Consider the following 12,319-nt stretch of genomic DNA (forward strand, 5'->3'; position numbering starts at 1 on the left):
TATCCAGCATGCATCTAGAGTATTAAGTTCAAGAGAACAGAGTAACGCTTTAAGCAAGATGACATGATGTAGAGGGATAAACTCATGCAATATGATATAAACCCCATCTTGTTATCCTCGATGGCAACAATACAATACGTGCCTTGCTGCCCCTACTGTCACTGGGAAAGGACACCGCAAGATTGAACCCAAAGCTAAGCACTTCTCCCATTGCAAGAAAGATCAATCTAGTAGGCCAAACCAAACTAATAATTCGAAGAGACTTGCAAAGATAACCAATCATACATAAAAGAATTCAGAGAAGATTCAAATATTGTTCATAGATAAACTTAATCATAAACCCACAATTCATCGGTCTCAACAAACACATCGCAAAAGAAGATTACATCGAATAGATCTCCACAAGAGAGGGGGAGAACTTTGTATTGAGATCCAAAAAGAGAGAAGAAGCCATCTAGCTAATAACTATGGACCCGTAGGCCTGAAGTAAACTACTCACACTTCATCAGAAGGGCTATGATGTTGATGTAGAAGCCGTCTGCGATTGATGCCCCCTCCGGCGGAGCGCCGGAACAGGCCCCAAGATGGGATCTCGTGGATACAGAAAGTTACGCATGGAATTAGGGTTTTTGCTCTGTATCTGGTAGTTTGGGGGTACGTAGGTATATATAGGAGGAAGGAGTACGTCGGTGGAGCAACAGGGGGCCCACGAGGGTGGAGGGCGCGCCTGGGGGGTAGGCGTGCCCTCCTACCTTGTGCCCTCCTCGTTGATTGCTTGACATAGGGTCCAAGTCCTCTGGATCATGTTCGTTCCAAAAATCATGTTCCCGAAGGTTTCATTCCGTTTGGACTCCGTTTGATATTCTTTTTCTGCGAAACCCTAAAATAGGCAAAAAAACAGCAATTCTGAGTTGGGCCTCCGGTTAATAGGTTAGTCCCAAAAATAATATAAAAGTGTATAATAAAGCCCAATAATGTCCAAAACAGAATATAATATAGCATGGAACAATCAAAAATTATAGATACGTTGGAGATGTATCACCGTCGGCATCTGCCTTCAGTACTAGTGGGAGGATACTAAGTGCACGTAGATGTTCACTTGCACCAAACATGACCGAAGCTCTTATGTGTATGCAAGCTTGGTCCTGTGCAGACATTTTAGGTGATAATCTAGTTGAATCATGACTCTTCTTTCCATACACAATATTATTTCCTTGCTATATGTTAATATCTAAATCTATGCATCAGGGGATTGCAATTCTACTCTCTTTGCGGACTTTGAAACTGTTCTTAAGGGTGACACAGAAATGATGGTAATAGATTCTACTTTTAGCAACTTAGCATGCCTTTTAATCTTAGATTTTAATGCAAATCTGGTTCTTTACTTTGAATGCTTCTATTTTCTTATGTTTCAGGAGGTTGATGATCAGTCCATCCTAACTGAAGCCTGAAACATGATTGTATGATGTTGCTGCTGCTTGCTTGCGATGAGAAGGCCGATGACCTGGCATGCTACACTACTACCTGCTATTATTTACATTTATCCATGGGCTGCTACACTACTACTTGCTACTGCTAGCTTGTTGGCAGACAACCACTCAACCTGAACCTTGTATTTGTGCTGCTGCTGAACCTTGTATTTCTGCTGCTATTTGTGCGCGTGTACCTTGTATTTCTGCTCCTGAACCTTGTATGTGTGCTTCTGAAGACCTGCACCATGTATTTTTGGTGTGATTTGTGCTCCTAAACCTTGTATTTGGCTTCCTGATACTGTGTTTTCTAGTTGTTCTTCTATATATTCACATTGATGGTTAGTAGCTGAAGCTATTTGTGCATTTTTTCCACTGTGTGAACCAATATTTGTTATATGAATTTTGCCACTACTCTGTTGTACACTGTATAAGAACACTATACAGCAGCCTGATGGGTAACCCATCAGGTCAGGTTACCCATCGGGTTCGGGCGTGGGTCTGATCCTTCGCCCATGGGCAGGGTCGTGGGCGATTGGGTAGACCCATTTAGTAATCGGGCATGGGTTTGGTAGACCTCAACCCGGGCAAACCCGACCCGACTGCCAGGCCTGCTGTCAAGAGAGTCCGGACCATCCTGCAGCACAACAACTCGGCTCGTCAAGAGCTCGACTAGCAATTCAGCCTCCGTCCCAGTCCCGACCAAGTGGCGGTAATTGTACCGCGCGTACATAACTATGGAGGCATAACTACCTTGTGATCCACAATACGGCTCGACCGCCCTGGACACACATACTTTCACTCTTTCCTTTTTCCGCTTTTTTTAGGTTTCTTTTTCACAGGCCTTTCCTGACGGCTCGACCATCAGTTCTTTTCGAAGGATAAAAACACCAAGATGACAAGAAGCATGGACGTATTGGGGAATTTTTAGGTGGTTTCTTTAACAATCCCTTTACCTGTTTTCATGTCCCACACACAGCTCTTCCTTGGTTAAGGCATAGTAAATAGCCTTCTGCTTATTGCACTACTTGTATAAATGCGCTTCAATGCACCAGTGAAATCATAATGGAAACAGTTTGCGGCCCAAATTTTACCGCTCTAGCTTACGACCTTTTCTTCTTTTTCTCTTTTGATAACTTTATCAAATAGCACCGTACGCTCAGGTACGTTTCAATTTGCCAGGGGCTTTATAGCACCCCACAACATGGCAACAAAAGTCCGAACACTTCTACAGTATAGTTCGGCACCCCGAATTTAGCACTATATGCATTGGCTCCGAATCATGTCTTTGGTCAATAGTTGGGTTGCCCGGCTCCTGTGCTTACTACTTTATGTCCTGGTGTATCGACTAGAGTAGTAAAGGGGAACTACTGCGATTGTGCCCTGGTTTACCCGAATGAGCACCTCAGTAGAGAAAGCCGAAAACTGACTGTCATGATGCGGCGAGAGCCAGTCAGCTCTTCAGAGGTCTCAAATCCTTAGAGATTTTTTCCGCATAATGCGAGGGATTGGTACTTACCCGATCAAGTGTTTACAGCATCCTAGTTCGGATACTAGGGGATGCGCCTATATTTCTATTGTCAAACTCCTAAGGCTAAGTGAGGGTGCTAAAGCCGCATAGTTCGATTGCCTGGTTCATCGTGCTAAACACCTCCTTCAAGGACCAAACAATTGGATCAAGAGTGTTTAGATTACATCCCGAACACCCCCGTATTTCCGGGGGCAGAAGCCGACGACTGGCCAACTCTCAGATTTCACATAACACGGCCGCACAGGAGGAGAAATTCTTTAAATAACAAAACATTATATTACATAACGATTTTGTTTCATCACACAAGGCAAAGACAGAATGAACGTATTCATTAGAAAATAATCTCTTGCGCACATTGCGTTGCCACAAATGCGAGACCCCTCCAGGACATCTGCAAAATACCGCTTGGGCGTGCGGTGCTCCTTGCCCTCTGGCGGCCCCTCGGTCGTCAGCTTGATGGCGTCCATCTTCGCCCACCACACCTTGACGCGGGCGAAGGCCATGCGTGCACCTTCAATGCAGGCCGATTGCTTGACGACGTCCAGCCGAGGACAGGCGTTCACCAGCCGCTTCACGAGCCCGAAGTAGCTGATGGGCATAGCTTTGGCAAGCCACAGTCGGATTATCAAATCCTTCATGGCCAGTTCGGCCACCCTATGCAGCTCGACCAACTATTTTAACTGATCGGTGAAGGGCACTAGATGCTCTGGCGCAAGGTATTGCGACCAGAATAGCTTCTCCGTTGAGCTCCCTTCTTCGGCTCGGAAGAACTCCGCAGCGTCGGACACACTGCGTGGCAGATCTGCAAACGCCCCTGGAGAACTCTGAATCCGGGTTAGTAAGAAATACTTTTTCTTCACATACTTGCTTTGCATACTAAACGCCTTACCAGCCGCGATCTTCTTGGCCTCCTGGATCTCCTGGAGGGCACCCTGAGCTTCAACCCGGGCCTCTTCCGCGCTTTAACGAGTCTTGGTGAGTTCAGTCTCTCGAGCCGAAACATCGCCCTCCAAGGTCTCATACTTCTTCACAGCATCCTAGAGCTCTTGTTGGACCTCGTTCAGCCTGGCCTTAAGCTTCTTACGAGCGGCCTGCTCCTTGACAGCTTTCCCCTCGGCTTCGGCCAGGGCCTTTTTATGGGCCTCGACCTCAATCGTCGCTCCTACACATATCATGACACTACCGTCAATATACATCATTTATTATTTCCAAATATATATAGCGAGTCATTACATACCTTGCTGGTCTTCCAACTGCTTCCTCGCTTGGCCAAGCTCCTCCTCGGCCCGCTCCAGTCTCTGCTTTAGTCCTGAGACTTCGGTAGTGTGTGAGGTCGCGGCCAGCAACGACGCCTGCTTATTCACATCAGACACATTTTAGTTAGTTTCCTGTGAAATTTAATTGATCCTATGTCCGGCTTTTCTTTCCGAACACCGAACAGTGTCTCAGGGCCTACTGTCTATATTGGGATTTTCCCTGTTACGCCGCTTACCTCAAAACCTCTCGGCAGGCTGCTACAGGCTTCGGTCAGTTTGCTCTTGACGGACTGAACCTTCTCAATCACCGTACCCATAAGGATACAGTGTTCTTCCACAATGGAAGCGCCTCGTAGCGCTTCCAGTAGATTATCCGGTGTCTCTGGCTGGACAGAGGTCACCGGCGGAACAGGCACACCCCCTTCTTTCGAAGAAGGTTGTTCGCCGGATTCTGGAGCCGTATAGGTCCCTGGACTTGTATTCGGCTGGGGGCTGAATTGAGCAAGGCCCCCGTCCCCAGTCGCCATGGGGATCTGCTCCCCCATGTGCTCGGAAGCCGAGGTCTTTCCTCCTGGCATCACCCTGGCAGCCTCCTGAACCTCTCCCTGGCCTGGGAAGGTCCTTTGGGACAGCACCTCGTCGTCGCCCTTGGCCGCGGGAGAGTGAGCGGCTGCCGGTGACTCACTAGCCATCGCCTTTGAATCCAACGAACCTCTTGATGAGGATCGCTGGGAGCTGTCGTGGGCCGGACTGCAATGTCATAAATTAACATATTATATTATGAAGCAAGAGAGGATGGACGCATGGACATACGTGGGTTTAGGTACTTACGACGCGGCCGGAGGCTTGTTTCGGGGGCTTCGCTCCGGGCTGCTGTCGACGTCCCATGCGGAGTTATCCACGAGAGGGCCTTTCCCCCTCTTGGGCGCCTCCACCTCCAGATTTGTGGAGGCCGCCCTCTTCTTCCTCCCCCCATCAGGGGGAGAGTCGCTCTCCTGAGTGGGTCTTGTCTTCGGACGTCACGTTCGAAGCGCCCTTGCGGCGGGGGCCACTCCGGACCCCTTTGGCCTTCTTCTCCGGCGCCTTATAGGGCGCCGATACCAGCATCTTCGCCAGGCGCGGGATGATTGGTTCCTCGGGTAGCGGAGCCGGACACCGAATCTGCTCCGCTCTCTCCGTCCATACCTAAAATAATAAAAGTTTAGATATCCTCCTTGAAACAAGCAAGTAGAGGATGCGTTAAAGGCTTACCTCGTTGGCGGGGTGGGTAATGTCGTGCCCGCGGTCCGAGTCTATGGATGGCGGCGTCTCGTTGCCTTTGAAGAGCAACTTCCAGGCGTCTTCGTGAGTGGTTCCGAAGAGCCTTTCCAGAGTTTGGTGCTTCTTCGGATTGAATTCCCATAAAGGGCGGATTCGGCTTTGGCATGGGAGAATCCGGAGAACTAGCATCACTTGGATTACATCGACAAGCCTAATGTTTTTATCCACCATGCTTTGAATGCGCGTTTGCAGCGCTATCAGCTCGTCTGACGAAACCAATTTGGGCCCTTCTCAATCCAGGAGGTGAGCCGCATTGGAGCTCCGGGGTTGAATTCGGCAGCCGTGGCCCAGGTGGCGATGTGGGGCTCTGTGATGTAGAACCACAGTTTCTGCCACTCCTTGACAGTCTCCACGAAAGTACCTTTTGGCCAGGAGACATTGGTCAGCTTGCTCACCATGGCGCCTCCGCACTCCGTGTGCTGGCCATCCACCACCTTCGGCTTCACGTTGAAGACCTTGAGCCACATCTCGAAGTGGGGTTGGATGCGGAGGAAGGCCTCACACACGACAAAGAATGCCGAGATGTTGAGGAAAAAGTACGGGGCTAGATCATGGAAGTCTAGCCCGTAATAGAACATCAGCCCACGGACGAAAGGGTGGAGTGGAAACCCTAGCCCGCGGATGAAATGAGGGATGAATATCACCCTCTCGTTGGGCTTCGGTGTAGGGACGACTTGCCCCTTGGCTGGAAGACGGTGGGCGATTTCCTTCGCCAGATACCCGGCCGCCCGAAGCTCGGTAATGTCCTTCTCCTTGATGGAGGAGGCCATCCACTTGCCTTGACCTTCAGATCCGGACATGGTTGGGTGCTTGCTCGAGGGGGGAAAGATGAGAAATTAGGCGCTGGAGCTCAAGAATGGGAGGGCAAAGGAAGAGAGAAGGCATGGGTGAAGAAAGGGAGTCCTTATCTCCTTATAAAGGTAGTAAATACTAAGCGCCTCCCCACTCGCCTTAAAACTCGCATGTTCCCAAGGGCCGTGTAAATGGCACGGTTATATTACCCATGCTCGTATTGTTGAGAATCCCGCAATAAGGGGACACAATCTCTGCTTTGACAAGACGTGCCAATAGAAACCACATCTCGAAACGCGGAACAACGAACAAAAATGGTTCAATATGATGACCGGGCAGATGTGATGTCATCTTGCAAAAAGTTGTCAGCAGATGGGACTCATGAAATATTATACTCCCTATAGTTGTGTGTGTGGTACTTGTGTTGCAGATCCGGACACGTTCGTTCCATCCGAAGACTATCTTGGAGTATTCGAAAAGGGGAACCCGCCTTGCAATGTCGAAGACAATATGCGCATCGGACACCTCATCATTGAAGCCTGGTTCAGGGGCTACTGAGGGAGTCCTGGACTAAGGGATCCTCGGGTGTCCGGCCTGTTGGACATGGGCCGGACTAATGGGCTGAGAAGATACAAGACCGAAGATTCTCTCCCGTGTCTGGATGGGACTCTCCTTGACGTGGAAGGCAAGCCTGACGATCAAATATGAAGATTCCTTTCTCTGTAACCGACCTTATGTAACCCTAGATCCCTCCTGTGTCTATATAAACCGGAGGGCTAGGTCCGTAGACACATCCTCATAATCATAGTCAGACAGGCTAGACTTTTAGGATTTAGCCATTACGATCTCATGGTAGATCAACTCTTATAACACTCATATTCATCAAGATCAATCAAGCAGGAAGTAGGGTATTACCTCCATAGAGAGGGCCCGAACCTAGGTAAACATTGTGTCCCCTGTCCCCTGTTACCATCGACCTTAGACGCATAGTTCGGGACCTCCTACCCGAGATCCGCCGATTTTGACACCGACAGTGACCGAGTGAAAGCTCTGCGCTTTGTTGCCAACGACGGTGACGCTCACGGGCGCCGCTATCTTCCTGAAGACGTCGTTGTGGTGCTCCTCTTCGTGTCAGGGTTCTGGGTGAAGACCTTAGTCCCTTTGGACTCGGTGATACGACTCCAACGTATCTATAATTTTTTATTGTTCCATGCTATTATATTATCTGTTTTGGATGTTTAATGGGCTTTAATATGCTCTTTTATATTATTTTTGGGACTAACCTATTAACCGGAGGCCCAGTGCCATTTTGTGTTTTTTCCTATTTCATTGTTTCGTAGAAAAGGAATATCAAACGGAACGAAACCTTCGCGAGGATCTTTCTTAGAACAAACACAAACCAGGAGACTTGTAGTGGAAGTCTGGAACTCTGCGAGGCGTCCATGAGATAGGAGGGCGCGCCCAGGGGGGTAGGCGCGCCCCCACCCTCGTGGGCCCCACGGAGCTCCATCGGCGTACTTCTTTCTCCTATATATACTCTTATACCCTAAAAACATCAGGGGGAGCCATGAAACCACTTTTCCACCGCCGCAACCTTCTGTACCCATGAGATCCCATCTGGGCCTTTTCTGGTGATCTGCCGGAGGGGGATTCGATCACGGAGGGCTTCTACATCAACACCATAGCCTCTCCGATGATGTGTGAGTAGTTTACCACAGACTTTCGGGTCCATAGTTATTAGCTAGATGGCCTCTTCTCTCTCTTTGGTTATCAATACAAAGTTCTCCTCGATGTTCTTGGAGATCTATTCGATGTAATACTTTTTGCGGTGTGTTTGCCGAGATCTGATGAATTGTGGATTTATGATCAAGTTTATCTATGAATAGTATTTGGTTCTTCTCTGAATTCTTATATGCATGATTTGATATCTTTGCAAGTCTCTTCGAATTATCGGTTTAGTTTGGCCTACTAGATTGATCTTTCCTGCAATGGGAGAAGTGCTTAGCTTTGGGTTCAATCTTGTGGTGTCCTTTCCCAGTGACAGTAGGGGCAGCAAGGCACGTATTGTATTGTTGCCATCGAGGATAAAAAGATGGGTTTTATATCATATTGCTTGAGTTTATCCCTCTACATCATGTCATCTTGCTTAATGCATTACTCTATTCTTATGAACTTAATACTCTCGATGCATGATGGATAGCGGTCGATGTGTTGAGTAATAGTAGTAGATGCAGAATCGCTTCGGTCTACTTAACACGGACGTGATGCCTATATTCATAATCATTGCCTAGATATTCTCATAAGTATGCGCTCTTCTATCAATTGCTCGGCAGTAATTTGCTCACCCACCGTAACACATGCTATCATGAGAGAAGCCACTAGTGAAACCTATGGCCCCCGGGTCTCTTTCTTATTATATTGCATCCCTTTTTATTTACATCGCATCTCGTTTACTATTTTGCAATCTTTACTTTCCAATATATACAACAAAAATACCAAAAATATTTATCTTACTATCTTTATCAGATCTCACTTTCGCAAGTGACTGTGAAGGGATTGACAACCCCTTTATTGCGTTGGTTGCGAGGTTCTTGATTGTTTGTGCAGGTAATAGGTGACTTGCATGTTATCTCCTACTGGTTTGATACCTTGGTTCTCAAAAACTGAGGGAAATACTTACGCTACTTTACTGCATCACCCTTTCCTCTTTAAGGGAAAACCAACGCATGCTCAAGAGGTAGCACTCGGCAGCGGCGACGCTTTGCGCTGTTTTCCCTTCTAGGGGCGTTGTTATGGAGATTAGGTGTTTAGGGTTGTGTGTGACGTTGTACTCGGTTTTTCCAATGCTTTCTTTTGGTAGCATAGTAGTCATGTTGATGCAGAGCATCCCAAGGTCATACCCATGGACCCAACTACATCTCCTACGACACCACTTGGACCCATGACACGAGCACGTGCAAGAGCTCTCCAAACCGAGGTGACATCTCTCCTCTCACATTTCCTCTTCGATGCACATGAGACATGTCTACTACCTCAAACGGAGACATTGTGCATACTTAGGTATCAAGGAGTTGGCCATGAATAAGCCAAGGAGCAAGGAGAATCAGAAGAGGAAGATAGACGTGAAGACGGAGAAGAAGGAGAGCTGGAGAAGAAGTCACAGCCACCGGACGACCGGCCGGGACCGGACGTCCGGAGCCTGAAGCTCCAGCCGAACCCCAGCGAGCGGACGTCCGGCCCGGACCGGACGACCGGTGCCCCTGCACCCGAGCCAAATGAGCGGACGACCGGCGCGACCGGACGACCAGCCACCTCCGGAAATCCTCTACACTAGCATCCGAGCCAGAATGAGCGGACGACCGGCAGCCACCGGACGTCCGGCCGCCCATGAGACACCGGACGATCGGTCCCCAGCGGACGTCTGGTACCTGGTTGTGTCCAGTTGCGGGCTGAGGCCCATGTACCCCTTCACTTTACCCCCCATTTGCACTAAGACTATAAATAGACCTCTCCCTCCTCCTACCTAGGGCAGCATTGGTTTTAGCTCATTTTAGAGATAGAGCATTGCTCATCACATCGGATCTACTCCACGAGAGAGATCGCGGCCTCTACAGAGAAGATCCCTTTGGATTCAAGACCCATCTAAGGGAAGATCCCCTCGTGGATTCAATACCTCCTCACGGAGAAGACCGGCTACCTTTGTACCATCTGTTGTTGACTTTGGATCTTGTATCTCCTATCGTGTTTCGAGGATCTAGCACTTGTGTAATCATTCTTCTTGGTTTGAGTGTTCTCTTATGTTCCCCTCGAGTTTTCCCCTCGTTTCCCTCCTCGTGTTCTTCGTGTTCATCGCGGGATCTGCTCCTTTCGTGAAAGATTGGACGATTAGGGTTCCTACCCTACATCATCTTGGTATCAAGAGCCAAGTTGATCACGATTTCAGAGCCTCCCCGTTGTGTTGCTAGCCTAGTTCTTGTTGTTTTGTCCCTAATTCGAAAATTCCCCACAAAAAATAGCCCCAAATTTTTTTTGTGATTTGTTGGTGTGTTGAAATTTTGTTGGATTTGATCCATGGATTTACCTTGTTTTGAGTGGATCTAGCTTTTTCCCTCTTGCCCCACCTTTTCCACCCACGAAATCGCTCGGATTCGACGAATTTCGACCTCTCCATCATGAACCCCACCAGTGCATCCCGTGCCCGATTTTCGCCCAGGCACCGGACGTCCGCTCGCCACCGGATGTCCGACAACCGGACGACCGCTCACCACCGGACGTCCGGAGTACCCTGGCGAAACTGAATTTTCTTTAGTTTTGGTCACCACCACCGCCCCACATTTCCGCATACGCCCTACCACCACCTATACACCATCACCACTTCCTCATACCACCACCATTGCTTACCCGTTTCACACTCCGACATGTGTTGCCACTTCGAGCTTTGAGAATTTGAGTTGCGGTTCTATATCCTTTTGTGTTTCGGCTATCTAGGTACGGTTCGACATCAACATCACCGCCGCTCATCTTCGCCACGGACGCGTCATCAACAACGACCACCTCGACTACATCTTGGTATTCGTGACACCATTTTGACACCATACCATCCGCAAGAAATGGTAACCTCACCTTGGTATTGGACATATCACTCTTGCCATTACATTGATAGCTATCATAGCCTTACTCCTTTGCGTTGCTTACCCATCGAGACTAGCCATTAAGTATTGTCGGCAACGAGACTTGTGCACATTAGTGATCATACTTCCCATAGCATACATACATCATTGTTGCATATCTTGGTATCATCTCTTGTGTCACAAGGTTGTCATCGCATACACACTTGCTATCTTGGTTCGTCAAGCATTGCATGAGAAAAGAGCTCAAATATCAAAGAGCCAAACAAGCTTTTAAGCAAAAGGGAAAGATAAGCAAAGAGCTTTTAAGCAAGAACCATAGCATCATACAACATTAAGATTGTCATATTAGATCATCTTGGATCATATCATAGAAACACCTTGCATAGAACATACTTGGGATAGAAGTCGTTTCATTTTTGCTTAGTAGGTTGTGCACAAGTCTTTGTATCCGCCTATTGTGCAATCGTGCTAGCGTATCTCTAGTGTTGTGCAACAATAGCATTTTTGTGGATTCCACATTTTGGCTCATCCTTGGTTGCCCAACCCCACTTATCTCTTTGCGTGTATGTTTCCGTGTACATTACATTGCTTGGTCTACTTGTTACATTGCAATCTTGCGAATCTTTTCCAACATTATTGAAGCTCACTTACAATTGCATTAAATTTTGTGCCACCATCCTAACCAAGCTCCACTATAAGCTTTTACTTGTGTATGTGTGAGAAACCGACAAGAATTGGTACCAATTGTGCTATTTCCTTGTCCACATTGGAGTGATCATTGATCCACTTTCAACTTCGGTCAAAGTACATTTGGTATTCGTTCTTCTCTTTCTACCACTCACATTTTTTATCTTGAAATGATGGATAGGCCAAGTACTTCTACCAACCTACTTTTCATTGAGCACGACGACGACATGAACTCCTACGTCACCAAGAGCCACCTCTTTGGTGCACAACCTGCTTTACATCAAGAGTAACAAGCAATGAGTGACCGCATTGACAACCTCACCACCGACTTGCGACTCTCCGAGCAACGTACAAGGGACTACTTCGACCACAAGCTCGACGATCACAAGCAAGAGAACGACGCAAGAATGGACGAGATTCGCGCTTTGTTGCTCAACCGCTCTTGTTCCACTTCGTCTTCATCAAGAAGGAGCCGCTCAAGTCGACACTCCAACTTCACCCTCTCCGGCTCAAGTACACCAACATCTAATACTCTTTGACATGTCGCGCGCAACGATCGTCAAGCAAGCCTCAATCCTCTACACGACACCAACTCTCAAGAGCACTGACAACGTCAAACCCAAGAGGCTTTTG

The 12,319-nt window shown here is 48.0% G+C and overlaps 1 protein-coding gene across 1 annotated transcript; it reads right to left on the reverse strand.

Moving 5' to 3' along the window:
• Nucleotides 1–4,229: 4,229 nt before the first annotated feature.
• On the reverse strand, nucleotides 4,230–4,948 carry LOC147991688 (uncharacterized). Its single transcript, XM_087539022.1, has 2 exons — nucleotides 4,493–4,948; nucleotides 4,230–4,352 (listed from the first exon to the last, which is right to left on the reverse strand). The coding sequence occupies exons 1-2, from the start codon at nucleotides 4,946–4,948 to the stop codon at nucleotides 4,230–4,232; spliced, it is 579 nt and encodes a 192-aa protein (XP_087395148.1).
• Nucleotides 4,949–12,319: the final 7,371 nt, after the last annotated feature.

This window comes from Triticum urartu, chromosome 1A (assembly GCF_056163025.1).
Source record: "Triticum urartu cultivar PI428250 chromosome 1A, HENAU_Tu73, whole genome shotgun sequence".
NCBI lineage: Eukaryota > Viridiplantae > Streptophyta > Magnoliopsida > Poales > Poaceae > Triticum > Triticum urartu.